At 53.6% G+C, this 26,141-nt stretch overlaps 2 protein-coding genes across 3 annotated transcripts; one reads left to right on the top strand and one right to left on the bottom strand.

The window, feature by feature from the left end:
• The first annotated feature begins 299 nt into the window (after positions 1–299).
• LOC124473127 (sperm-associated antigen 1-like) lies at positions 300–12,243 on the top strand. The gene is made up of 18 exons (XM_047028404.1): positions 300–450; positions 611–770; positions 950–1,069; positions 1,176–1,246; positions 1,358–1,467; positions 1,549–1,654; positions 2,036–2,166; positions 2,395–2,501; positions 2,816–2,936; positions 4,101–4,553; positions 6,115–6,214; positions 7,195–7,347; positions 7,779–7,936; positions 8,575–8,716; positions 9,577–9,703; positions 9,923–10,081; positions 10,247–10,597; positions 10,697–12,243. The coding sequence occupies exons 1-18, from the start codon at positions 302–304 to the stop codon at positions 10,823–10,825; spliced, it is 2,847 nt and encodes a 948-aa protein (XP_046884360.1). The 5' UTR covers positions 300–301; the 3' UTR covers positions 10,826–12,243.
• A 65-nt stretch (positions 12,244–12,308) lies between these two features.
• Positions 12,309–25,943, bottom strand: LOC124473115 (E3 ubiquitin-protein ligase RNF19A-like). 2 transcript variants are annotated; one of them, XM_047028392.1, is made up of 10 exons: positions 25,898–25,943; positions 23,167–24,012; positions 18,912–19,120; positions 18,525–18,669; positions 18,012–18,174; positions 16,721–16,835; positions 16,067–16,228; positions 15,705–15,918; positions 15,425–15,565; positions 12,309–15,299 (listed from the first exon to the last, which is right to left on the bottom strand). In XM_047028392.1, the coding sequence occupies exons 2-10, from the start codon at positions 23,778–23,780 to the stop codon at positions 14,474–14,476; spliced, it is 2,589 nt and encodes an 862-aa protein (XP_046884348.1). In that variant the 5' UTR covers positions 23,781–24,012; positions 25,898–25,943; the 3' UTR covers positions 12,309–14,473. The 2 variants fall into 2 exon arrangements, with proteins under 2 accessions (XP_046884348.1, XP_046884340.1); XM_047028384.1 differs by having other exon boundaries at positions 25,747–25,929.
• Between the last annotated feature and the right edge of the window lie 198 nt (positions 25,944–26,141).

Below are 26,141 nucleotides of genomic sequence, written 5' to 3'. Positions count from 1 at the left end.
ATAAAGTTGAACTATTAGGTAGGTAACGTACAGGTAACCTTATTTTTACCATCCGGATTAGCTAGGAAATGTATTGTATCAAAGTGTTTCACTGGAAGTTACTACAGGATTTGATTGCTTTTAGTACGACGTCATCATCACTAATCATCTGCCACTTTTTTTAAAATCAATTTCAGCTAAAATATTGTACAGGACACACCGGCAAGTGGTTAGACTTGCTAGAGCTTAAATTGACGTTTAGTCACTGGCTAGCGAGTCAGCAGCATACCTAAACCTATATCGTTTTCATCTGATTTTAGCCATGAGTGCAAAAGATGTCTCCTCAATGCTGGACCAAGAAGAGGTGTCGATCAATGGCCACGGGACCGTACCAGTTGACCACCTGGACTATGGGTACATTGAGAAATGCACTAACGTGAAGTATCTGGAGAAGATTTTAAAAATTCTCAGGTAGTACTAAAATTCTCAGAGAGAACGTTTAGATATCTATAAATGCATACTTTAAGTCCTTAATTGTAATTGTAACTACTTGAATAGTCAGCACATACTTCATACAGTGTCCACGTGTCAGAGAATGTTCTGGTGTATTGTGCCAACCACTCTGTCATAGGTCAGGAGATGAGGGCATCTATCCTCACCTGACCCAGTTCTGTGAGAACCACCTGGAGAAACTGGACCCTAAGAGCCGCGCCCTCCGGAAGGAGAATCCTGTAGCGACAGCTGCTAGTCTCTCTACGGATGAATGGACTCAGATCACTGTGGAGATGAAGGTACTTCTCCTCTACTGAACTGTTACAGCAACCTCTATGGGATGGTCAAATTAGCATCATCCCCCCCCCCCCCCACACACACATACAAACACACTTAAATAAAAACAAACACATTAAATCACCAAGATTTACAATTGTTTGTAAAAATGACAATTACTTACCTACTAACTTATTCTCAGACATGGGAGAAGGAAGCCAAGGGGGTTGAGGGGGAGCTGAAAAAGCAGTCATTAGGTTTTTCTGACCTCGAGAACTTCCCTCCAGTGCGTGGCTCGAACTGTTCTCTTCCTCTTAGTCAGGTAAAGTCATTCCAAAAAAATGGTTCAGTTCACCTCTCTGACAATGGTATTATTAGATGTCCAAAACTGAGTGTTTTCTATTCTTTTCAACTGCTTTCAATGACAGACCGCTGGTCCAAAAGGACTAAGAAAGTCCTCCAGGAACGCTGCACCTCGAGATTATGGAGACTGGGACAAGTGAGTTGTATTCTCTTCTTCTGCCTGGAGAGCTCCTTCCCAGGTCAAGCTCGTCCACACCACAGCTACACTCCCTCCGTCTCATCAGCACCCTGTCAATGTGTATCCCAGGTTCGACGTTGACAAGGAATGTGATAAGGTCGACAGCAATGTCACTAAGACGTCCCCCGCGATGATCAATTCCGAACATCCTCAAATCAAGACTAGCCTGAATACAACAGGTACGTCGCTTTCCCGTCTGTGTGCGTTCCGTCTCCTCTCTGTGGTGTGGACACAGCTGACGGGACAGTGTGCGCTCTCAGGCCTGACAAATCAGGAGAAGGTCCTCCACGCCAGCCGTGAGAAGGACAAAGGGAACGAGGCCTTCAGAGCGAATGCCTTCGAGGAGGCTGTGGCTTTCTACACCAGGTGAGACCACTCACAGCTTCTCTAAACACGGTGCTTCGCTCTATTCTGATGCTGATGACCTCAGGGAGGAGACAATATCCAGCCTGAGAACAGCCATTAGCGTTCCGACGTTTTGAATTGAACGAGGGGAAGGGGAAAATGTAGAACGTCTCGATTTCCCTCAGTCTTGACTGTCTGCTCTGTGTGCACCGATCTATCTGTCCCCACTGTCTGTCTCTACTGTGTCTCTACTGCCTCTCTCTACTGTCTGTCTCTACTGTGTCTCTACTGCCTCTCTCTACTGCCTCTCTCTACTGTCTGTCTCTACTGTGTCTCTACTGCCTCTCTCTACTGAATGTCTCTACCGTGTGTCTGTACTATCTGTGTTTGGGGGGGCTGCAGGAGTGTGGCTCTGGCACCAACGGTGGCGGCTTACAACAACAGAGCCCAGGCAGAGATCAAGCTGCAGCACTGGCACAACGCCCTCAGGGACAGCCAGAAGGTCCTGGAGATGGAGCCCAGCAACATGAAAGGTCAGGTCGTCACTCGCAAGTGGATGGTGATAAAACAACTGAGTCCAGCACTGTAGGATTGTGTGAAAGCTGGCCAATCTCCTGACGGGAGGTTTAGAGCAATGACAAATACTAGAGAGAGAGAGAAAAAGAAACGAAAAAATAAGAGAACCATTATCACTCACATTGTCACCGGATACAACGGTTTACAGAATGAGGAGATCTTGTTTTTCCGGTGTGTTCTTTAAGCTCTGCTGCGTGGGGCCACCGTGGAGAAGCAGCTGGGACGGTACGAGCAGGCGGCGGACAACCTGAGGACCGTGCTGCAGGCGGAACCTCACAACCTGGCCGCCAGCGTACGTACCATACACCCTCCGCAACTTAGACACGGTCCAATGATAGGACGTTTCCCCATCCCCGACACTCAGTACCTCTGTGTGTTGTTATTATCAGTGACCTATGCACTTTGTAAAGCTCTCTCTTGGACGTCACTTTGAATAAAAGCGTCTGCTAAATGAATACATGTAAATGTCCACTGGGTGTCGCTGTTGGTGCCTCCACACGAAGGAAGTGGTATTGATTTTGTTGTGCTACGTATCTAGGAAACGGATCCGTCCCAATATAACCACTTAAGCCGTTTGTTTATTTTCCTGTTCCTGTTCCCATTCAGAAACTCCTTAAAGAGGTCGATAAGAAGATAGATGACAGTACTGGGGATCGCCCAGGGAGAGGCAAGAGGATGCTGATCCAGGAAGTGGAGGAGGAAGTGGAGGAGGAAGTGGAGGATGGAGGTGAGAGAGGAAGGGATTAGGAGCATGGGGACTGTTTTAAGCGTGGGCGTTCTCGCCCATCCTATGTTAATCCATCTGTTTAGGGTGGTGGAAGATGTGTATGTAGGGCTTTACATGCGTCATGGTCGACTCCACCCTCAGAACAAAACATGAAAACGTGACATCAGCTGGTTCCCAAGGCAGTCAAGCCGTGGGAATAAGTCAACTATCTGCATATAGCAGAACATGCTCAACATATATAAATAGACCCACATTTCTGTATTATTATTATTATAAAAAGACACGAAAGGCTGGACTTTGTATTGACATTCCCATTGATCCTAACACCAAATGGTTTCCAGTTTTGACTGAACCTGAACCTGAAATAGGTGCATCCCACCCACCCTCCCCACCCTCCCCACCCTCTCTCTCGCTCCCAGACAACCAGAGCAGCCAACCCTTAATTAGTTAAGATGCTGGGCCTGATCCCCCCCCCCCCGCCCCCCCCCCCCCAGTCTAAGACAAAGAGTTTAACATCCTGAGCACAGCCTCTGTGTGGTAGGTTTAACAATGCTCCAATGCTCTCATTTACCAGAGTCTGGTGGACTGACACCATAAAGATAACCCGTAACATGTCACAACGTGAGGAGATCTCATTGGTGCTTTACACAGAAGGACTGTAGTGTTATGTCGCAGAGTGGAATGTGTGCTTGGCTCTCCTCTGATCATTCAATCCCTACTCTAAGCGCCTGACAAGGGATTTGTCCTTTAATCCACCAGTAGAATCACTCCTGCTAATGGTGCGGGTGATTGTGCGAGGCCTCGGTGTGCGGTGAGGGTTTCAGACAGGTCTATCTATCCCGCACAGCCCTGCTGATACCCTTCTAACCCACATCCTGTGGAGGGGAACCCCTCCCCGTGCGCACACAACACACACACACAGCCGTACCCTGGCCAGTCTACCATACGAGCACAACACTTCACAGAATGTGCGCACGCTCCCCCTCCGCCCCTCCCCCGCCGGCTGCCGTTGTGAAAGAGAGCGGTTTCCTGGAACTCCCCTTTCAAGTGGCCGGGGGGAGGGGACCCCTCCCCCCACCGTGATGTAAGCTCTGACTGCGTCCTGTGGGCGTGTCCCATCGCTCCCGCTCTCTCTCTCTCTTTCTCTCTCTCTCTCTCCTGCAGCTCGTCCGGTCGAGCCTAGCCAGAGTGTGGGAGGGGAGCGTACAGCTGCTCCTGACGAGAGGGGAGACATGGGGAATGCGCAGAAGAAGCCCCATGGTCGAGGCGACGCGGCCCCACACGGAGAGGCCAACAGCTCCCACGGACACTGGAGGGGCAGGGGGGGGAGCGCCGACAAGTACAAGCTGGCCGGCCAGGAGGCCACGGACAAGGCCCAGACCAACGGAGCTCAAGGGGGGAGGAGGGGCACGGCGGAGCAGATCAGCTCCAAGGCAGCGGGGCCGGCAGCCTCCCCCGTCGGCGGAGAGGGAGGCAGCAACCTGGATGCCCCCGCGGGGGCCCTGCCTCCTCCACTGGCCCGGCTGAAGAACGAAGGAAACCTGCTGTTCAAGAACGGCCAGTTTGCCGACGCGCTGGAGAAATACTCCCTTGCCATTACGGGCTTCACAGACTCAGGTAGGCTGCCGGGCAGTGGAGGGTCGGCTGCTGCTGCTGCTGTTGTTGTTGTTGTTGTTTTCGCTCGGCTGGTTTTCTCGCCGGCTGTGATGCGACGTGCGCTGCGCCGGTTTGCTTTGTTCAACACGAGATCGAAGAGCTTTTTTCCGTTTCTTTTCGTTTGACTCATGACAAGCCTCATTCATTTTTAGCCCAGTGGCTAGCTTCAGGTCCTTTCTATTCCCAGTTGATGCTGTCTTACGATCATGTGTTAAGCTAGTGGCTGAAACAAATCAAAGGTCATCACTCATTGTGGCAATTAAGCTGATAACACCATTTTTACCCTACTGGTGCATTATTATCGCGACTGAGCCCTCAACAGGATTTAGACTTTGAAACGTAGGAACCACAATGTGTGTGCTGGATTAGGATGCAAAATATATGAGTTGTTATGTGAATATTAACAGAGCGTGTTGTTGCCGGTGATGTGATGTGTGGTGTTGAGAGGGTGATGCGTCACGAAGGGCTTGTTATTCTGCCCGGTTTCTGTTTTAGCTCATGCCTCCAGTTAAGCCTCTCAGCTCAGGTCCGTGCAGGTCACATGACTCCTGATCATTCACTGTGAAATGGATTCTGGGAGACTGCAGTAGTAAATCTCTGACGGAGGAGAGGCAACTGCTGCCCCGGTCTGCTGCCTCTCTCTTAGCCCTGGTCTCGCCGCTTTCTCGCTCGTTTCACTTTCTATGTCTCTCCCCTCTCTTCCTCTCACTCGCTTTCATATGCTCTCTCAATCTGTTCTCTCTTTCTCTCTCTCTCTCTCTCTCTCTCTCTCTCTCTCTCTCTCTCTCTCTCTCTTTCTCTCTCTCTCTCTCTATTTATTCTACCTTCTTTCTGTGCCTCGCTCCTCTCTTCCATTTCTCCAACATCAGCACTTCTGCTGTGTTGCAGTGTTGACCAGTGACGTGAGACTGACCATCATCAGCCCTGCTCAGTGGACCATAGAGAGACGGTGACACCGTAGACCTCCTTGCTGACAGACTGGATCAGCCAGTACACAGTACAACTTGGTTGCTTCACCCCTTAGATCTCCAGTGTCATAGCAAGGTGCCATTGACAAACCTTGTGACGAAACCAGAACGATGTGGAAGCACTTGTAATTCATCTCTCAATGTGGTTAGACTGGCTTTTCCACCCGCAAGGCCATAAAACCAGCCCCAAAATAGCTAAAATCATTTGATATTTTGACAAATACAAACGTTCACATAATTTTGGGAGATGTATTAAGTAATTTCATCCCGGGAGAGTCCTTTCACATTTGGTATGTTCTGGTTTGAACCAAGAGGCCCATTTGAGGGGTTTGTCATCATTTCCTGGCCTTATTTAAACCCCACCCTGGTTGTAAGTGTTAGCAGCCAGTAGTGACGTGCCCAGACAGAGTGGTGCACCCACATGCTGCCGCCCACAGACACATAATAAACGCTTCCTCACACGCATGAGGAGGTTCACCGCGGGGCAGGGCTTCAGCACGCACACACACAGCGCCTCTAACCGTGCCCTCTCTGTGTGTGTGTGTGTCCTGTAGGTATCGACAGCCCAGAGGATATGTGTATTCTCTATTCCAACAGAGCGGCCTGCTACCTTAAAGATGGCAACAGTCAAGACTGTATACAGGACTGCACAAAGTGAGTATTGCTAGGGAACGCGCACACGTTGCCCGCGCACGCACGCACGGAACAAAGTAGTCCGTGGGCCTGATCACTGGCGGGGGTGTGTGAGTGAATGTGTGGCGATGGTGAGGCTGATCCCTGCTTCCTGCCAGGGTAAAGACCCTATCTGTCCCTCCATCCCTCCTTCCAGGGTAAAGACCCTATCTGTCCCTCCATCCCTCCTTCCAGGGTAAAGACCCTATCTGTCCCTCCATCCCTCCTTCCAGGGTAAAGACCCTATCTGTCCCTCCATCCCTCCTTCCAGGGTAAAGACCCTATCTGTCCCTCCATCCCTCCTTCCAGGGTAAAGACCCTATCTGTCCCTCCATCCCTCCTTCCAGGGTAAAGACCCTATCTGTCCCTCCATCCCTCCTTCCAGGGTAAAGAACCTATCTGTCCCTCCATCCCTCCTTCCTGCCCTTCGTCCTCTCTCTTTTCTTCCCTCTGTTTCTCCCTCTCCTCCCTTCCCTCCCTCTTCATACCATCCCCCTTTCTTCCCTCCCTCTTTTCTTCCTTCCCTTTCCCTCATCTCTTCCTTCCTTCCTTCCTTCCTTCCTTTCTTCCTTCCCTCTCCCCCCCCCCTTCCATCTCGTTCCCTGGACTGCTAGCCAGCAGATGCACTTTTACATAACGTCTCTTTCTAAGCCTTTGTAGTTCCTCCAAATCATTTAGCCCGAGAGGATAATTATGAGGGCAGTGATTTCCCTATCAAATGAAAGGCCTTTTGAGGCCACTCTCACCCACCCATACTCTCACACACACACACACACACACACACACACACACACACACACAGACACACCTCCCACCACACAGAGACGATTGGAGAGGGAGATTAACATGAAGCAGAGTGTGGTTTCACTCAGTGTTCCCAGCCATGCTATGAGTGTGTGTGTGTGTGTGTGTGTGTGGTGGGCACAGCTGGCCTAACCCTTTTCCTCGTGCATGTACTCCAGAGCCCTGGAGCTCCACCCCTTCTCCCTCAAGCCCCTCCTCCGGCGAGCCATGGGCTACGAGACGCTGGAGCGCTACTCCAAGGCCTACGTGGATTACAAGACAGTGCTGCAGATCGACAACGGAGTGCAGGCAGCCCATGACAGCGTGAACAGGTACCCCCCCTCTCCCGCCCACACACACATCCTCTTTTTCTCCCCGGCGTCCCCAGAGGCTGGTTCTGGCTCCCAGACCGCCTGGCTGTTAGCGAGGGTGTGTGGGCTGTCCTGGGTACGACGCGGTGCGTCAGACGGCTCCGTTGTGGGGTCCAGACTGCACGCTAGTGCGTGGGCCTCATCCATCACACACACGCACATGCAGACTGCCTAGTCTGATTAGCAGCGGACAGACTTACCTCCTGTCCTCCAGCGAGACGCTATTTACAGCCTCTGCCACGTATCCTCTCAGTTACATAATAGGATAACCCAAAGGAGGGGGGGGGGTGTGTGTATGCCTACATTCACATCTGTACTATATGTGTTTGTGTTACGTACTGTGCGGTACACATATCTGTACTAAAGTGCTCGTTGTGTGTGTGTGTGTACAGGATAACCCGGTTGCTGATAGAGCAGGACGGCTCAGAGTGGAGGAGGAAGCTTCCGGAGATCCCCCTGGTGCCCCTGTCAGCCCAGCAGCACCGCAGAGAGGAGCCCCCCAACGCTGAGCTGCTGCAGGCCCGCACCGAGAAGGCCGCCCAGGACGCAGGTGTGTGTGACGCAGATACACACACACACAGCTAGTCCATCTCACACACACACAGACTGTTTGCCTGTTCTCTGTAAATCCCTTCCTCAGAGGTTGCTATGTTGTTGCGGATATTTATTATCGGATCAAACCCACCCACACACACACACACACACACACACACACACACACGCGGTAAACACAAACACGCTGAACACACTTCAGGGAAGGTGTAGAATCACCTCAGACAGAGGCGGATGATCTTCATCGTCGTCGTCATCGTCATCACCTCTATCATGTGTTCCCTGACCAAGCAGTTTGCGGAGCCAGGCTCAAGGCCGTCCAGAGGGTATTTATAACTGGAACGGAGCTGGAAGCTTGTGCTTTCATTTCGATTCCCCTTCCACGTCCCATTCACTGGGAGGGAGAGACTGACTGATGCTGAATGGCCTGCCTGTGTTTCAAATAGAGAATTGGCACACTGTCCTCTGTACGAGACGTTGTTCATGGCAATTCCTCGTAAGTCGTCTGGAGTTTAATTCCCTAGGAATCGAATGGGAGGGATTTTAGAATTGGGAAAGTGGCTGACTGAATGTGTGGCTGCTTTGAATGACCTGTGGGGATTACTACTCATCTATGACGTGTTGCTCTTTCATCAGCCAGGAGAGCAGAAGTACGTTTCAACACCTTGAAACAGGAAGGAAACGAGTTTGTTAAGAGAGGCCAGTTCCCTGAGGCCCTAGGGAAGTACAGTGAATGCCTTCAACTCAAGCCAGATGAATGTGCTATCTACACCAACAGGTAAGGATGGACCACACATACCATGTAGCACAAACACAGGATATAAACTAGATCGTTTGCACACCTCATCCCTGTTTCATTAATCTCAATAAGGCAGCCATTGATACCCACTAGCTCTGCTAACCCTATTAGCCTTGATAATTTTACTAGATAACTCTACTAGCCTTGACAACTCTTCTAGCCCTACATTACCAACCTTGCTAGCCCTACCTAGCTTATCTTGTCCTGTTTACCATGCTAGCCTTGTTAGCCATACTAGCCATACTAATCTTTTTAATCTTACCGGCCATACCACCAATATTAGCCTTGCTAGCCCTACTAGCCATACTGGCTTTGCTAGCTTTGCTAGCCTTGCTAACGGTACTAGCCTGCAGCTGATTACAGATGAGTCTGGCGAGGCAAGCAGTGGCGTGGCGGAGAGAGGAAACAGCTGCTCATTATGTCCGCACCTCGGCTCACCCCCTTTGTCAGTCAGCTAATTATAGACCTCCGTACGTTGTCCTAGAAAGATGGGAGAGGACAGGCCTTAGCTCTGGGCTCCCCGGAGAGACCAGCTCTCTGTCTCTCTCTTTCCCTCTCCCCCTCACCATGGTGCGTGTGGTGTTGACGGAGGAAGGGCTTGCTCCCACTGTGATGTGAGTCATCGCTGCCTGTGCGTGCCCTCATGCGTGTATGCACAGGATGTGTACACACACATCCGCACACACGGGCCTGTGTATCCAGCCATGCACAGTGTAAACATGCCATAGGTTGTGTGCCTGGCTTCCAAACATCGTGGAAAGACTGACAGGGTTCCCACCCAACTCTGATCCTAACCCTGTGTTGGCGGAGGGGGCCTGACTGTGCTCTCTATCCTGCAGAGCCCTGTGCTATCTGAAAGTGGAGCGCTTCGCTGAAGCCAAGCAAGACTGTGACTCAGCAATCAGGCTGGAGCCAACCAATAAGAAGGCCTTCTATAGACGGGCTATGGCCAATAAGGGCCTCAAGGTGAGGATGGAGGGTGGGGACCGCCCTCGGGATCTTTTGGGACCCTGCCAATTTTGGCAATTCACCTGATCGGGTGTAATGTTTGACAAATCACCTGCAATGTTCTCCTTGAGCGTTTGGAATTTGTATTTGTTTTAAGACACACCCTGAAAAAAGGGATCAAACAGCCTGCATGTGTGAATGACTTGGGTGTGCCGTCTTTTGTGTCCGTGTTTCCAGGACTACCTAGCGTGCAGCGGTGACCTCCAGGAGGTGCTGCAGCTGGACCCCAAGGTGCAGGAGGCCGAGACGGAGCTGGAGGAGGTGACAATGCTCCTCAGACAGAGCCTGGCGGCCGGCTCGCCCGCCAAGCCCAGGAAGCCCGTGGCCATCGTCGAGGTAAGGCCCCTCCATCCACCCATCCCTGGATCTGCCATCGCAGACGGAGGACATTCCGGAAGGGGTTAGACAGCTGGAGGTCAGGGGACGTCACCTGTGGGGAGATAGCTGAATTTCTAGAACCGAGTAACCTTTCCTGTTTCCTCGTCCTCCCGATCTTCTCAGGTGGATGGAGAAGAGGAGCGGATAGGAGCTGCCCCCACCGACAGAGACGCCTCTGTTGCTACGGACAACCACTGCGGGGCCACGGACGGCGTCGCCATCAACCTCCAGCCCGCCAACGCCTACGAGTTTGGCCAGTCGCTCAACGCGGCGCGCGCCGGGGGCGACACGGCGGCGTGCGCCGCGCTACTGACCCGCGTCCCTCCCGAGAGTCTGCCCGTGTACCTGGGCAGCCAGCTGGACGCGGCCAGCATTCTCTTCATCATGCAGGCGCTGGACACCCACCTGCTGCAGACCAAACCAGACCTGGTCTACCAGCACCTCAGCCAACTCCACAAAACAGAGCGCTTCTCGGTAAGCGGGGCGCCCGACGCGGCTCTGATCCGAGACTAGCGGGGCGGCGGACATCCAGTTGACCATGTCTATGTCTCTCTCTCGCCCTCTCTCTCCCAGGTGGTCCTGATGCTCCTTGAGCAGAGCGAGCGACGTCACATGACCCAGCTGTTTGAGCGCCTGTCCGCCAAGGAGGGGACGGCGTTCACCAGGAACGATGTTCAGAACCTGGCCAATATGTACATCTGACCCCCCCCCCCCCAACCCCACCTTCCGCCCCCCTCCTCCCCCTCTGCATGTGCTCAGCTACATTAAGGATCTATGCAAACGGGCTGAGGTCTTCAAGATGGCGTACTGACAGCAATATCGAGGACCCCAACACACTATCGTCTTCTCCTTCTACGTTCTGTTCGTGTTCTGTTTAGCGCATACCACTAGTCTATATATTTTTTTCTCTCTCTCGATCGAGGTAAAAACATTTTGCTAATGTATACTTTTGTACCTGTGAACATGTTGAGAAGTGATTGGATTGCAGTATTGCGTGTGAAAATGGCCGTTCTGCTTCCAGAGTATTCTTGTACTGGGCCAGTGTGCAGGTTGAGACAGACAAGTATCAGCTGGTGCTCTCTCTCTCTCTCTCTCTCTCGCGCACTCTCCCACTGAGCCAGAGGCATATCAGCTGCAGTCCATACTGCTGGCCCAGCTACTAGTTAGAACCCTGAGTTAAAAGACTCTGAAAAGATCCAAAGCTGGAAGATATAAGATTCTCTCGCAGCAGTAATGTAAGGAGGCATCTCTTTGTAGTGCAACCAGGGGTTCTTTAGAAGAGATCACTGTTGATGTGGTGACGCATGCTAGGGGGCTTCTGTTCCAGAACGTATACACGAGGGGTGGGGGGTGGGGGGGTTCAAGTTGTTGGGACTCTTCATCTTTCAATGGATCTGACGTCCGTTGATGGTAAAACAGAATTATAATGCAAATTGCATGACTTGCGGTCGGATGTGAGTATTCATGTGTCGTTCTGTACGTGCGAACCCATACGCAGGCTTCACCCAGGGCTGTGTGTTAAGGCTTTACTCACGTCTTTAGTCTTTACTGAACAGTAGGGATGACTAAGACCTCGTCCCCAAAAACAAAACGCCCTTCATTTGACTAGCAAAGCCGCGCGAGTCAAATGCACACATCCATCTTGACACCCGGCTCCGACGAGCAGCCGGAGAGAGGCAGCGTCTTTGTGAGACGCCTCGGGAGGGGGGGGGGACTGTATAGATTTCAGAAGAACGTTCCACGAGGGGAGAGCCTATTTAAAAGACGTAGATAAATACATATTGTCAAATGTGATGATTCATGTTTTTCCAACCTCTAATTGAATGTACCGCGTTCTATTCAGGGAGCAGAGCTGGCAGCTGTGATGATGCAATATCTGCAGGGGCTCCGTTGCTCCGCGCACCAGAGCCAGCCGCTTAACTTGACCATTATATTACCTGTTAGCTTTGCAAAGAGATGTACAAATATTTTGAGGAGTCACAATTTAAGGATTATTTATCAATAAACGTGAATACATCTACTTTATACAGACTACTTTATCTGTACAGTACTTAAAAATGGTTGTGAATTATATTATGATGTCATGGAAAGATGCAGTTGAATAAAACTGTAAACCGTTACCTGGTGCGTGTGTGTGTTGTGTACACAAACCTGTCAAACCATAGACACGACCCAAACACATTTGTATAGCTAATTTTTTTATTTCCGATATGCATTTACACGCATATTGTAAAGCAAATTAGCAAACAAATATACAAATACTTTAATGTTGTTTCTGCACAAATTACAAATGTATGCCTGGCACTAGTGTTCAAAGTGGGAGTACAGAAACTGGGCTTGGTGGAGAAGAACCTCGACAACAAAACCAAAGCAGAAACCATAAAACGACAACACCCCGAGGTGAAGGACGACTGCAGAGCGTGGCCCCGTCACTGCAGAGCGTGGCCCGTCACTGCAGAGCGAGGCCCCGTCACTGCAGAGCGAGGCCCCGTCACTGCAGAGCGTGGCCCCGTCACTGCAGAGCGTGGCCCCGTCACTGCAGAGCGTGGCCCCGTCACTGCAGAGCGTGGCCCCGTCACTGCAGAGCGTGGCTCCGTCACTGCAGAGCGAGGCCCCGTCACTGCAGAGCGTGGCCCCGTCACTGCAGAGCGTGGCCCCGTCACTGCAGAGCGAGGCCCCGTCACTGCAGAGCGAGGCCCCGTCACTGCAGAGCGTGGCCCCATCACTGCAGAGCGAGGCCCCATCACTGCAGAGCGGGGCCCCATCACTGCAGAGCGTGGCCCCGTCACTGCAGAGCGTGGCCCCGTCCCCGTAAAGCACGGCCCTGTGGCCCTGGCCTCCGGACCGCAACCCACCACACAGCAGCACTGAACGACGACAGGACAGACGTGGGAAACACAGAGGAGGACAGGGAACGCGAGCCGTGTGCATCCCCGCTCCCCCTGCATTGCAGTACGATCATCCATGGAATCCAGAGGTTAACAGTGCAGGTGCCTAGGCCCTCTCTGGGCCCTCGGTTCATTGCGTAGCATTTGTAATAAAGCATGTACAAAAACAGCAGTCTGTGGATTCCTGGGTGTTCCCCCCCCCCGTCCCCCCCCCCCTCACAGGGAGGGGCGACGATGCACCATTATTGAGTCTCAAGATGGCGGTCGGACATCAACGGGTTGACAGGATTTACGTTAACAAGAGCCTGAGTGCTGTCTTTGGTAGGCAATTGAAAAAGTATGGATTCATCATGTCGACCACAGTGTACGAGCGAACACCTGCCACGGACACACAGACATTCTGAAATCATTAGCTTGAAGTCTTGAAGACACCGACGGACACTGACTGAAACAGCTTCTTTTTCCCCAAAGGCACCATGAGTTAACACAGATATCAAAGTTCTGGTTGGATTCAGCAGTCAGATCCCTCCAACTGAACTCAACGTCTCCAGAACCGAACGTCAAAGACAAAAAAAAAAGACAAAAACTTTTAACCAATTTCACAGAATTGACCAACCTCATTGGTTATCAAAATAACTCAACATGACCCATCTCCCCTCCCCCCACATAGCGTCGTCCTGGAGACGAGTCTTTCTAGCGGGACGTGAGGGCAGCTCCCAGCACTGGTCAGCTACACACACCTCCACCCCCCCCCCTTCCTTTCAGACTGGGGACCAATCCCCCCAGGAGAATTCTCCTACACTCCCACAGAATACCTTATAGATCCATGTAATACAACCAAGACTTCTGTAGACCAACAGGTTCCTTTCCAAACATCCAGAAATTAAACAAACATTTTAACTGGCCGACGATTTAGAAATTTCATTTGGGCAAAAAAACAAAACAAATAAAAAGAACAATATTGCCTGGTCCCTATCAAGTTCCACAGAATTTTTAAGAGTTTAGGACTCCTGCATGGTGCTGTATCCTCACTGAAGAGCCCGAGTGAACTATGGGTAATGTAGTTGTGGCACAGTGGTTTTCTTCACCCACGTAGGTTCATAGAGGACTGTAGCCAGCTGGATGAATACAAAAGAGTTGAAGGTGTGGGAATGTGAGCTCTTGGGAGGAAACACCTGCATTCATCATCCTACCATCAACACAGGCACGTCTGCAAGGAGGATACTCTCTGCTTTCACACAGAACACATCGACAGTCCCTGTCATCGGACACAGACGACGTCAGCTCGCTGACAAACACTATGTTAGCCATCTCCCCTCCGGGATGAGGCCCCAAGACGCCAGGTGGAAGCTGTGGTGGGGCCGCTCGGTTAGTGGGCGGGGGGGGGGGGGGGGGGGGGGGGGGGGGGGGGGACAAGTGGGAGACTGACGTGGATAGTCCGCGGAGCAGCACTTTGTGGGTGTTAGATCTCAGTCTGGATGCAGGGGTTCTTGATGCCGCCGCCGCATGTGGACGGGGCCTGGCTGCTGCTGCTGTTGTTGTTGGGCTCCTTCAGCAGCTCGTCCGAGCAGGAGTCCGTCTCGGCGGGACCCACCAGGCTCACGGTGTCCTCCGTCCGGCAGCAGGGCGAGGACGTCGTGTCCGGGCCGGCGAGGGGCGGCGGGGACGCCGCCGAGGAGGCCGGGGAGTGGGGCGGGAATGGGCCGGGGGAGCGGCGGTGCCGGGCGGGGCAGCTCTCCAGCCGGTCGTTCTCCACCTCGGTCAGGGGGCTGACGGCGGCGAAGCGGGCGTGGTAGTCGCCGCCGCCGCTGGAGGCGTGGCCGCAGGAGGTCTTAGCGCTCTCCAGGTCGCAGCAGCTGAACTCGGACAGCTGCGACGAGTGGGAGTCGGCCACGGAGGGCAGGCTGCCGCTGAGGGAGGGTGACTCCAGCTCGGAGCTGCTGCTGCGCTGCTCCAGCAGCTGGGCGTCCATGTCCTCCCTGGTCTCGTTGATCTTGGTGCCTCCTCCTCCTCCTCCAGCTCCTCCCCCTCCCCCGCTCCTCCTCCTCAGCTTGCCCTTGCTCTTCTTCCCCGAGGCGCAGGGCTCCTTGGAGCTGCGGGCTGCCGGGGTGGAGGAGGCGGAGGGGGGGGCCCTGCCCTCGGCGGCCGGGCAGCCGGGGGGGCAGCTCCAGCCCGAGCAGCGGCCCGCGTTGCTGCCCGCGTCCTCCAGGCTGCTGCTGCCGCTGTGGTGCCGGAGCTTGACGGGCTTGGACTCGATGTCCACCTGGACCTCCATACTGGTGCCGTCCCTGGACACGGGACGGGAGGACGGGGGTCTGTCAGTGTGTGAGCCGAGTGATGGTTTGTGTGTGTGTGTTTGTGTAAGAGAGAGAGAGAGTGAGGGGGTATTTTCTGTGCCGTGTGCTGTGCTCACCTGTCCAGGGGCAGGTAGTTCAGGATGGAGCCAGCCATGGCTTTGGTGCTGGCGTTGTCGCTGATGGTCCCCAGGCTGACGGTGGCCGACTCCCCGCTGAGGCTGCAGCGCTCCTTCTGGACGTCCGCCTGCACCTCCAGCCTGGAGAGGAAGAGGAAGGGAGGGGCGATGATGTCATCACATACACCATCGATGACAGAACAGGCGGGATGTCCAGTTTGTCATGTTGTCGTCTTCTGGTGGCACTGGTTAGTGCTCGCTCACACTCTCACACACACACCTGTGCAGGTAGTTGACCATGGCGCTGCCTGACAGGCTGCCCGTGATGCTGGCCCCGGCCAGGGCCATGGTGCTGGCGTTCTCACTCAGGTTGTCCCTCATGGTGCCCAGGCGCTCCATGTGACTGCCGCTGGCGCTGAGGCTGCCCGTCAGGCCGCACACGCTGCCCTCTCCCAGGCTGGGGTTGTTCCTGGAGTCCACCACGGAGGTGGAGTCTGGAGGAGGAGAGAGGAAACGAGGTGAGGACCCAGGATCACCATTGGCATGTAAAAAAAAAAGAAATATGGTATGTTGTTTTTGTGTAGTTCCCCCCTCTCTCCCCCCCCAAAGTAAGGGTGGGCGGAGCCAGCGGCGCTCACGCACCTGTGGCCGCCGCCCCGCTGCCGGCGTTCATGTCGTTCTCGTCGTCAAACTCGATCCTCACGCCCTTGCCGTTGCCCGCCGACACGCCGCACCCCCCGCTGCGGCACAGGGAGATGGGCACCACCCCGTACACGTACGCCAGCATGATGGGCACGCCCACGCCTGTGCACACACGCACACACACACACAGGGACACCCACACGGAAATACATAAGGACACGCACACGCGTAACATTTCCTGCAGTGACCAGACACATCCAGCAGAGGTCCCCGTTGTACAGGACAGCTCGGCAAGGTGGCATCTCCTGAGGTGAAATGACCCTTCGAGCCGAGTCAAATGTGAAAACAAACAGCTTTACGTAAGACCAGACCACGAGTACGCAGGAGAAAAGAAGGAGAAGGAGGACCGGTCACACCAGGAGAAGTCGATAAACGGACAGGAAGTCAGGGTTTATGTGCCTGCCTGACGATTATTTGTTGACCTTGCTCTCAGGGGCGACTGCAGTAGGAGTTGGCATGATGGAGAGGAAGGGAAGGAGGGAGAGAGTGTGTGTGTGTGTGTGTGTGTGTGTGAGTGAGATTGTATGTGAGATGGAAAGAGAAAGGGAGAGAGGACAAGAGAGAGGTAGGTAGAGGGAGGGGGGGAACACTCACCCACGGTGACGGCTGCCACCACTGGAGACACGATGACTGACAGGGTCACGCCCCCGGCGATCACCAGGTTCCTCTTGTGGTTGGAGATATCCTTACCCTCGTAGCGGTTATGGATCTGAACCAGTCAGGGGGAGAGGAGACAGGGTCAGGGGTCGTGACTTTGTTGCAGTAGTGAACTCTTTTCTAACCAGAAAGAGTTGAAGTATTGAACGCTACTCTAACCAGACCACTGCAGATAGTGTTGCAGTAGGCTATTCTAACCAGTGTTGCAGTAAGCAACTCTAACCAGACAGCGTTGCAGTAGTGAACGCTACTTTAACCACAGTGTTGCAGTAAGCAACTCTAAGCAGACAGTGTAGCAGTAATGAATGCTACTCTAACCAGACAGTGTTGCAGTAATGAACGCTACTCTAACCAGACAGTGTAGCAGTAATGAACGCTACTCTAACCAGACAGTGTTGCAGTAATGAACGGTACTCTAACCCGATAGTGTTGCAGTAACGAACGCTACTCTAACCAGACAGTGTTGCAGTAATGAACGCAACTCTAACCACAGTGTTGCAGTAATAAACGCTACTCTAAGCAGACAGTGTTGCAGTAATGAACGCTGCTCTAAGCAGACAGTGTTGCAGTAATGAACGCTGCTCTAAGCAGACAGTGTTGCAGTAATGAACACTGCTCTAACCAGACAGTGTTGCAGTAATGAACGCTACTCTAAGCAGACAGTGTTGCAGTAATGAACGCTGCTCTAACCAGACAGTGTTGCAGTAATGAACGCTACTCTAAGCAGACAGTGTTGCAGTAATGAACGCTACTCTAAGCAGACAGTGTTGCAGTAATGAACGCTGCTCTAAGCAGACAGTGTTGCAGTAATGAACGCTGCTCTAAGCAGACAGTGTTGCAGTAATGAACGCTGCTCTAAGCAGACAGTGTTGCAGTAATGAACGCTGCTCTAAGCAGACAGTGTTGCAGTAACAGTAGCAGAAGCTGGGGGAGAGGAGGAGAGAACAAGGCTCTGGCTCAGCCTCCATCTTGGCAGGCTCTCCGGGGGAATTTAGAAAACTTTCTGGCAGAGGACCTTGGTTTTATTGTTCCTCTTTCAAATGTACCACGGCTCTGTGAGTAATGACTGTCATGAGGGGGAAACATTTTTGGTTGAGTAATGCGTTGTAGTGTTGCAGTCGGCGTTACTGTGGTGTTCACTCGAGATACTGTAGTAGCAACCAGTTCGAACGGAAACCAGACTCTTGTATTGCAACTGTGTGACGACCAGATCCACGTGTGGCCTCACCTTGCGGCCCACGTACACCGGGATGCCGATGATCATGGCGGGGATGGCGATGCCTGCGATGAGGGCGATGCCCACGGGGGCGCCCACCAGCGTGCCCAGCTGCCACAGGATCTTCTTCTTCCGGCTCCACGGCTTCTTGCCCCAGAAGGTACACCCTGACGGACTGGAGGAGAGGGGCAGGGGGAGGAGAGGAGAGAGAGGAGGGGAGAGAGAGGGTGGGGGGAGGAGAGGAGAGAGACGGTGGGGGAGGAGAGGGGAGGATGGGGGAGGAGAGGAGAGAGAGCGTGGGTGAGGAGACGGCGAGGGAAGAGCACATCCTGACCATGTTGACAGACTGGATGTGAACTGGAAGTTTCCAAATAGAGCTGACAATAAAAAAATGCTTTTTTTCCCATTTCCTTTCCATTTCCCTGTCATCCTACTGCTACTGTAAAAGCTGTGAGGCACCACTGAATGCTCTGACAGATGCGAGTGGGGGCGCGTGTGTGTAGCGCAAGTGTGTGTGTGTCTCACCTCAGGTAGTGCAGATCCGAGATCTCCTTCATGCAGAGCCAGCAGAACTCACAGCCGCAGACGGCGCAGGTCATGTGATTGCAGCTGCCGTCGTTCATCTTGATGATGTACGCGGCGCAGCGCGGACAGGGCTTGATGTCATCAGCTGGGGGGGGGGGGGGGGGGGGGGGGCGGCGGAGCAGAGGGAGGAAACACCGTGAGCAAGAACACAGCCACACCTCACGCGTGAGCGGCGTTTGTCGCAAGACTACACTGTGTGTGTGACTGGAAGAAAAGGAGAGCGAGTAGAAGCGACGGTTCACGGTCGGGGACCGCGGGAGATACCGTCAGAGCGCGGCACACGTGCAGTGAGTGTAGAGTGTGTGTGTGTGCGCATTCCCCGCGTACCTGCGGCGCCGCTCTCCTGGCTGTAGCTGAGGGAGGAGGAGCGAGCCGTCCTCAGCCGCAGGCTCTGCGCCCGCTGCTGGCGCGCCGCGTCGCACGTCTGGTTGGGGTGCCACAGCTGCTTGCAGTGGTAGCAGAACTCGGTGCCGCAGCCCTCCCGCCCGCACGTCAGCTTGGGGCAGCTGGCGCAGCCGAAGGCGATCACCGCATACCTGCGGACCACGAGCAGGGGCGTTAGGGGGCCGCCGTTTCGGTGGGAGGGTTCAGGAGATGGGGGGGGGGTACAGAGGGGGGATGTACAGATGTCTCACCCTACATTTATCGGCCTCGATCTCCCTCTGTCCCTCCCTCCTTCCATCCATCCCTCCCTCCCTCAATCTAGTCTCTCCTTCAGCCAAATCCTCCTCCATCAGCCAGAGAATCAATCCTGTACTTCCTGTGTCCTCACATAACCCCGCCCTCCTCCTATCAGGGAGCATTAATCCAGGGTTCCAATCTGCCCCGGTTGATCCCACACTGTTCACTGTTCCCAGCCTGCCTCCCTTTCCTCCCCCACATCTCCCTCTCTACTCCCTCCAAATCCCTCACAAAGACCAGAGGAGGTTTCGGACCCTCACCCCAGTTGACTGTTCCAGGGTCAGGGTGTGGAATCCTAACATGATCCAGGAAAAAACCTCTGCAGCTTGATAGCATCCGTGTCCTAGCTGATACACACTGCAGACTGGACTAATGGACCACGGGGGGGGGGGGCGGGATGGGGGAGGCCAGGAGGCCGGCTTCAGGCTCTGGGCCTCAGGCCTGCCCTGGGGTTGAACCATGGTCTGGGCCAGGTCTAGCATTCGACCAGGGACTGGGTCGAGGGTTTTACAAGGACTGGGTCTAGCCTGGAGTTCCCATCCGTTTGTGTGGGCTGTCTGTGTCTACTGGCCATTGTTTTACAGTGATACATGAGCTACGTAGGCCAAGAAAACTCTCCTGGCAACTAAAACAACACTCCTAGCCAACACAAAACTAGGCTACATTACAACAGACCACTCCTAGCCGTAGACAACACAAAACCAGGCTACGTTACAACAGACCACTCCTAGCCCTAGACACCACAAAACCGCCCAGGCTATCCAAGGGACCCTCCTAGCCAAGCCTGGTGTGCTAGCCAACGGAACAGTGAGTCATAAAGAAAGACTAACATGAACAGGTCGGGCGGCCAGGTGCCATGGAGACAAAGAACACCAAGACCGTGCAGACGGAGGTCATAAACCTGCTGTCGTGTCTGAAAACACGGCCCCGACGGCCTGACGACGTGCTGAACGGCTGCTCTTCTGAACTGGACACACACACAGAGAGCGAGAGCGCACAGAGGAGGAGGAGCTAGACACGTCTTTATGAGTTTTAGCATTGCAAACAATTGCTGGAAGAAAAGGAAATGACTGCCGACAACACTCCCAAGTGGAGCGGGTCGCACGTGAACATGGCCCGAGGAGCTCAAGTTCATCGCGATCAAGACGATCAGACAGCTAACGCGTCTGGGCATCCGACCTCTCACACACAGACACACACACAAACTCTCTCTCACACACACGCTCTCCCTCCCTCCCTCCCTCTGTATTTCCCTGCACTGCAGCAGCAGTGTGGCTCAGTGGCGGGGGGCCAGCAGGCAGTCACTCAGGAATGGAATTAGACAGCTATCCACAGCCCTGCATGGCCTGGCTGGGAATTACTGACCAGGGAGGGACACATCAGCAGGCCACAGTACAGACGAGAGACAGAGAGACGAGAGACAGAGAGAGAGACGAGAGACAGAGAGAGAGAGACGAGAGACAGAGAGAGAGACGAGAGAAAGATAGAGAGACAGAGAGAGAGACGAGAGAGAGATAGAGAGACAGAGAGAGAGACGAGAGACAGAGACGAGATAAAGATAGAGAGACAGAGAGAGAGACGAGAGAGAGATAGAGAGACAGAGAGAGAAACGAGAGAGAGATAGAGAGACAGAGAGAGAGACAGAGAGAGAGACGAGAGACAGAGACGAGAGAAAGATAGAGAGACAGAGAGAGACAGAGAGAGAGACAGAGAGATAGAGAGACAGATAGAGAGACAGAGAGAGAGACAGAGAGAGAGAGAGAGAGACAGAGAGAAAGAGAGTGGGGTGGACTAGATGTACATCTCCTGCGTAGGGGGGTTGAGGTCATGTTTACCCAGAACACACTGGTCCTGGTCTGGACTCTGGCCCTGGTCAAGCCCGTCCGTCAGCAGGAACGTTAACACGGCAACAGCAGATCAGGCATCTGCCCGCCCCCCTCCACGCACATCACCTCTCCTTCTCTCACTACTCCCTTCTTACCTCCTACCCTCCTGATGGAACTCCCTCCACCCTATCCTAGCCACTCTCCTCTCCCCTCCTCCTCCTCCTCCTCTCCCCCCCTCCAGGTCAATGGCAGTCCATCTGTTCCTACCAGGTATCTGCTGCGTACTAGGCTGGAGCCAGAAAGGCCATCTTTCGTGGCCAAGCTAATATTTGCTCTAGCAGGGGGTGGAGCTTAGGTAGAGTAAATAAAGTCTTTCCCCCAGGATCAGCCAGCAAGGCCGCCCTGGCCTCGGAATCCCTGACTGGTGGTGATAGTGACTCAGCTGGGGTGTGGAACACAGGGCTGCACCATGGGGCTGGGACAGGGGGCTGGGACAGGGGGCTGGAACAGGGGGCTGGAACAGGGGGCTGAGACAGGGGGCTGAGACAGGGGGCTGGGACTGGGGGCTGGGACTGGGGGCTGGGACTGGGGGCTGGGACTGGGGGCTGGAACAGGGGGCTGGGACAGGGGGCTGAGACTGGGGGCTGGGACAGGGGCTGGGACTGGGGGCTGGGACTGGGGGCTGAGACAGGGGGCTGGGACAGGGGGCTGGGACAGGGGGCTGGGACAGGGGGCTGGGACAGGGGGCTGAGACGGGGCTGAGACTGGGGGCTGGGACTTGGGGCTGAGACTGGGGGCTGGGACTGGGGGCTGAGACTTGGGGCTGGGACTTGGGGCTGGGACTTGGGGCTGGGACAGGGGGCTGGGACTTGGGGCTGAGACGGGGCTGAGACTGGGGGCTGTGGCAGGTTCCTAAAGAAGGGGCTCCTCCCCTACCTCTTATCCTCTAACCGATCCTAACCCTGATAATCCATGTCTGGTGTATTCCACACACCGAACCCTCCACAATATCACATTTACTGTTAATGGCTCTACAAATTGGCTGAACCATTTGCCTTACCAACAGAGCCCTAGTAAATACACTGGCAATCCATAAAAGAAAGGGACTCAGCTGTGTGTCAGTGTCACTCTGACATCCAGACACACAGTGATCCTATGAGACTGGGCTAAAGAGCTTCAGTTAGGGCCTGTTGTTGTCCTAGCAACTCCAAGGCACCAATCAGCAGCATGTTCTGTTCGGTGCCACCACTCTTGGCCCTGGCAGTGCCATCCTCCTCTCCTCTCCCACCCCTATGGTCACGTGACCCAGGCTGGGCTCCAACTCCATTCTACTTATGAAAGCACAATGGGCCCAAACGCTGGTGTCAGCAGACCGCCGGCCAGACGCCACACTTTTGTTCCACTGCAGCAGAGGCCCAGACAGCTAGCTAGGGCGGTCCACAGAGCTGGACCCAAGGCCCAGACAGCTAGCTAGGGCGGTCCACAGAGCTGGACCCAAGGCCCAGACAGCTAGCTAGGGCGGTCCACAGAGCTGGACCAAGAGGCCCAGACAGCTAGCTAGGGCGGTCCACAGAGCTGGACCAAGAGGCCCAGACAGCTAGCTAGGGCGGTCCACAGAGCTGGACCAAGAGGCCCAAACATCTAGCTAAGGCGGTCCACTGAGCTGGACCAAGAGGCCCAGACAGCTAGCTAGGGCGGTCCACAGAGCTGGACCAAGAGGCCCAGACAGCTAGCTAGGGCGGTCCACTGAGCTGGACCAAGAGGCCCAGACAGCTAGCTAGGGCGGTCCACAGAGCTGGACCAAGAGGCCCAGACATCTAGCTAGGGCGGTCCACTGAGCTGGACCAAGAGGCCCAGACAGCTAGCTAGGGCGGTCCACAGAGCTGGACCAAGAGGCCCAGACAGATAGCTAGGGCGGTCCACAGAGCTGGACCAAGAGGCCCAGACAGCTAGCTAGGGCGGTCCACTGAGCTGGACCCAAGGCCTAGACCAGAGGCCCAGACCAGAGGGCCAGACAGCGAGCTAGGGCTGCCCACCCATGTTCTGTGATGTGTGTGTGTGTGTGCTGCTCTCACCCGCAGTCCGGGGCGGGGCACCAGCGGCAGTCGGGGTCGGCCACCAGCCAGCGGCGCAGCATGAACTCCTCGTACTTCTCCATGAGGGCGTGGTCGGCCAGGATCATACGGATGTCGTGGGGGTTGAAGCGCTCCGAGCACTCGGGGCAGCAGATGTTGACGCGGCTTTCGGAGATCTCGATGCGCAGGTACTGGCGCAGGCAGTCGGCGCACGAGCGGTGGTGGCACGTCATGATGTCCGGGAAGCAGTCCCTGGAGTGACGCAGAAGGCACAGGGGGCACTCCAGCAGCCCCAAGGAGGGAGGGGAGGAGGGGCCGGCGGCGGCGGAGGAGCCCCCCGAGGAGGTGGAGGCCGCCCCCGCCACGGAGAAGGCGGAGTTCTTGTCGTTGCACATCTCGGAGTGGATGCTCTCTATGCTGGCGATGCCGTCCACCCCTCCCAGCCCGACGTGGAGCTCGCGGGACTTGCGCTTGGGCTCCCGGCGCCGTCGGAAGAAGGCGGCCAGGGACAGGCGCCTCTTCTTGGGGGTCTTCTTGACCGAGGGCAGGCTGATGGAGGAGGCGGTGGACTGGAGGTCCCTGTCCGAACCCATCTGGGGCTTCTTGAGACTCATGTCTCCTCCAGAGAGGGGTAGAGGGGAACCGGCCACGCCTCTCACATGGACAGGGAGGGCCAGGCCTGGGAGGGGGAGAGGGGGGTGGACGGGGGAGGGGGGTGGGGGTCCGGGGTGGGGGGACAGGTTTTCCGCGGGCGGGACACGGTTTAAGACATGGTGGCTTCTTCCGGTGAATCAATCATATCAGCCAGCTAGCCCCTCTCAATGTGGGGCTTCGACACCTCAACACCTGGGTGGGAGAAGAGAGGGGGGGGGGAAACATCTGTCAGACCAGTAACTTTAAAAACGTACACGCAGGTAACCTACTGTTGTCCATTGGAAGGTTGTCCAAGTTGTGTGAAACTTCAAAAGGTCGTTCATACACCCAAATAACCCAATTTGCCATCAGACAGAAAGCCCCAAACACTCCCACCAGCTGAAAGAGGTTATGCTGACTTGATTTGATCAGACACGTTAGAACACTATCTCCTTGCTGCTCCAAACAGCTGTGTTCGGAGGCTGCTGTCAGTCTCCCTGCCAGGGAAAACATCTGCTCTCAGATTGAACACTCATGTAACAATGACGTCTGCCCTCAAGGAGAGGAATGCCGCCGTGGAGAGAAGAGCTCAAGAGCAGAAGATCTCATTCGTCACTCGGACTGGCAAAGGTCCAGAGATGTGATAAAAAAACACTTAGCCGGCTTTTGTGAAAAAACAAAGTCTCCCTGTAAACAACGGCCTTCAGACCAAGGCCACCAATGTAAACACATTTACTTACTATCACACACACACACCTCTGACTACAAATCCATTATTTAGTGTGTCGTTAAGGTTTGTCATAGCCCACTCATTATCTTGTCATGAGGCAGGGCAGGTGGTCTCCAGATAGCTAACCTTACAGATTATGTGCAGTTTGCTTGACAACCAAGCAAGGAGGTAGACAACCTTGTCCCACTGACAGCCCATGTGCTTGTGTTATACATCCATGGTATCACCGCTGACTAGCAAGGTCTGACTGACCAAGGTGATATAGGAAGTAAGTTAATGGTATGCAATTTAACTGACTCATTACAGACTAGGTCTCATAAACTCCCGGTATGCACACAATTGTATGTTAGTTTCATATCGAGCTAGCCATGGTGTATACGCTTTTAAGTCTGCAAACACACACAATATTCAAGTTAAAATTAAGAGATTAGATACACACTTGGATGCATATTGTCAACATTTGTGAAACATTTGTCACAACAGACGACTTAATTTTTTTTAAATGTTTTCCAAATATAATGGCTGGTTGGGCAGATTCTATATCTTACAGTTTGACGTTGGCTATAATGACCATGATACATACGTGAGGAATTATAAAAAGCGGGTAAATGCGTTAATTCCAGGCTCAGTCATAGAGCTACCTTTCTATTACAAAGGTTGGCCTGAGCATACTAGCCAGCTAACGTTAGCTAGCTGCGAAAAACACTAACTAGACTAACTAACGCTAACTATCGTTCTCCAACACAATGAAGTCAGAGGTATAACTGTATAGGACACAGGACCCATCAGAAATCTAGATAGCTAGCGAGTTAGCAACTGGCAGCCGAGTGATCAACAGTGGGTGAACTGCAAGTAGACTACTAGTTCTGAGACTGAGTATTTCCTGGAACATAAACATTCCATGGAACGTTAAACAAAAATAAACGCATTACGTTTTGTCGCAATCTAAGATAGCTAAATGCGAAAGGTTGCTAATGAAGTACACACGCTAGCTAAATCAGGTAACAATTTACAACAGCGACACATTATAATGTGTTTATATAGTCATCTTTGATTCCAGCGAGTAGACTAAGCTAGCACTAGCTAACTCACACAGCGGGCAATAGCTACCTCCCTAGCTCTCGCTAGCTAGTTTGCGTGCTAACGAGACGTTAGCTCGCTAGCAACTGGGTTGCAATTTTTAGGAGTCAACCAACATAGAAACGCAGTGAACGTACCGATTAGCAAGTGCAAAACTACTTGTCTTGAGATATCTCAATAAATCAACACCTTCTCTTTACATCCTGGTCCTGATCAAATAAAACAGGTAAAAGCTGTCTCGTCACTTTCACATTTTCCAATATACTTCTTTTCGGTCGGCGGTCCCACCTTCATCCGCTCTGATCAACAGCTCAAGCTCACCCGTTGTTCATTGGTCGCGTTGACTATTCGAAACTGTTTTTACATATCTCGCGAGACTTTGTTCATGTACAAACGTAGGCATGTTAAATCCCGATTTATTTTGAGATTTGTCAGGTGGATACATTTGACAGATTGATTGATCACTTTCGAACTGAAAAATGTAATTTGAAATGACGTTGGAAATGAAAATGTGTTAATTCCCATACAGACA

The sequence above is a fragment of the Hypomesus transpacificus genome, chromosome 2 (genome assembly GCF_021917145.1).
Source record: "Hypomesus transpacificus isolate Combined female chromosome 2, fHypTra1, whole genome shotgun sequence".
NCBI classification, from domain to species: domain Eukaryota; kingdom Metazoa; phylum Chordata; class Actinopteri; order Osmeriformes; family Osmeridae; genus Hypomesus; species Hypomesus transpacificus.
Note: the sequence above shows the minus strand (reverse complement) of the source record. Positions and strands in the feature narration are given on the sequence as shown.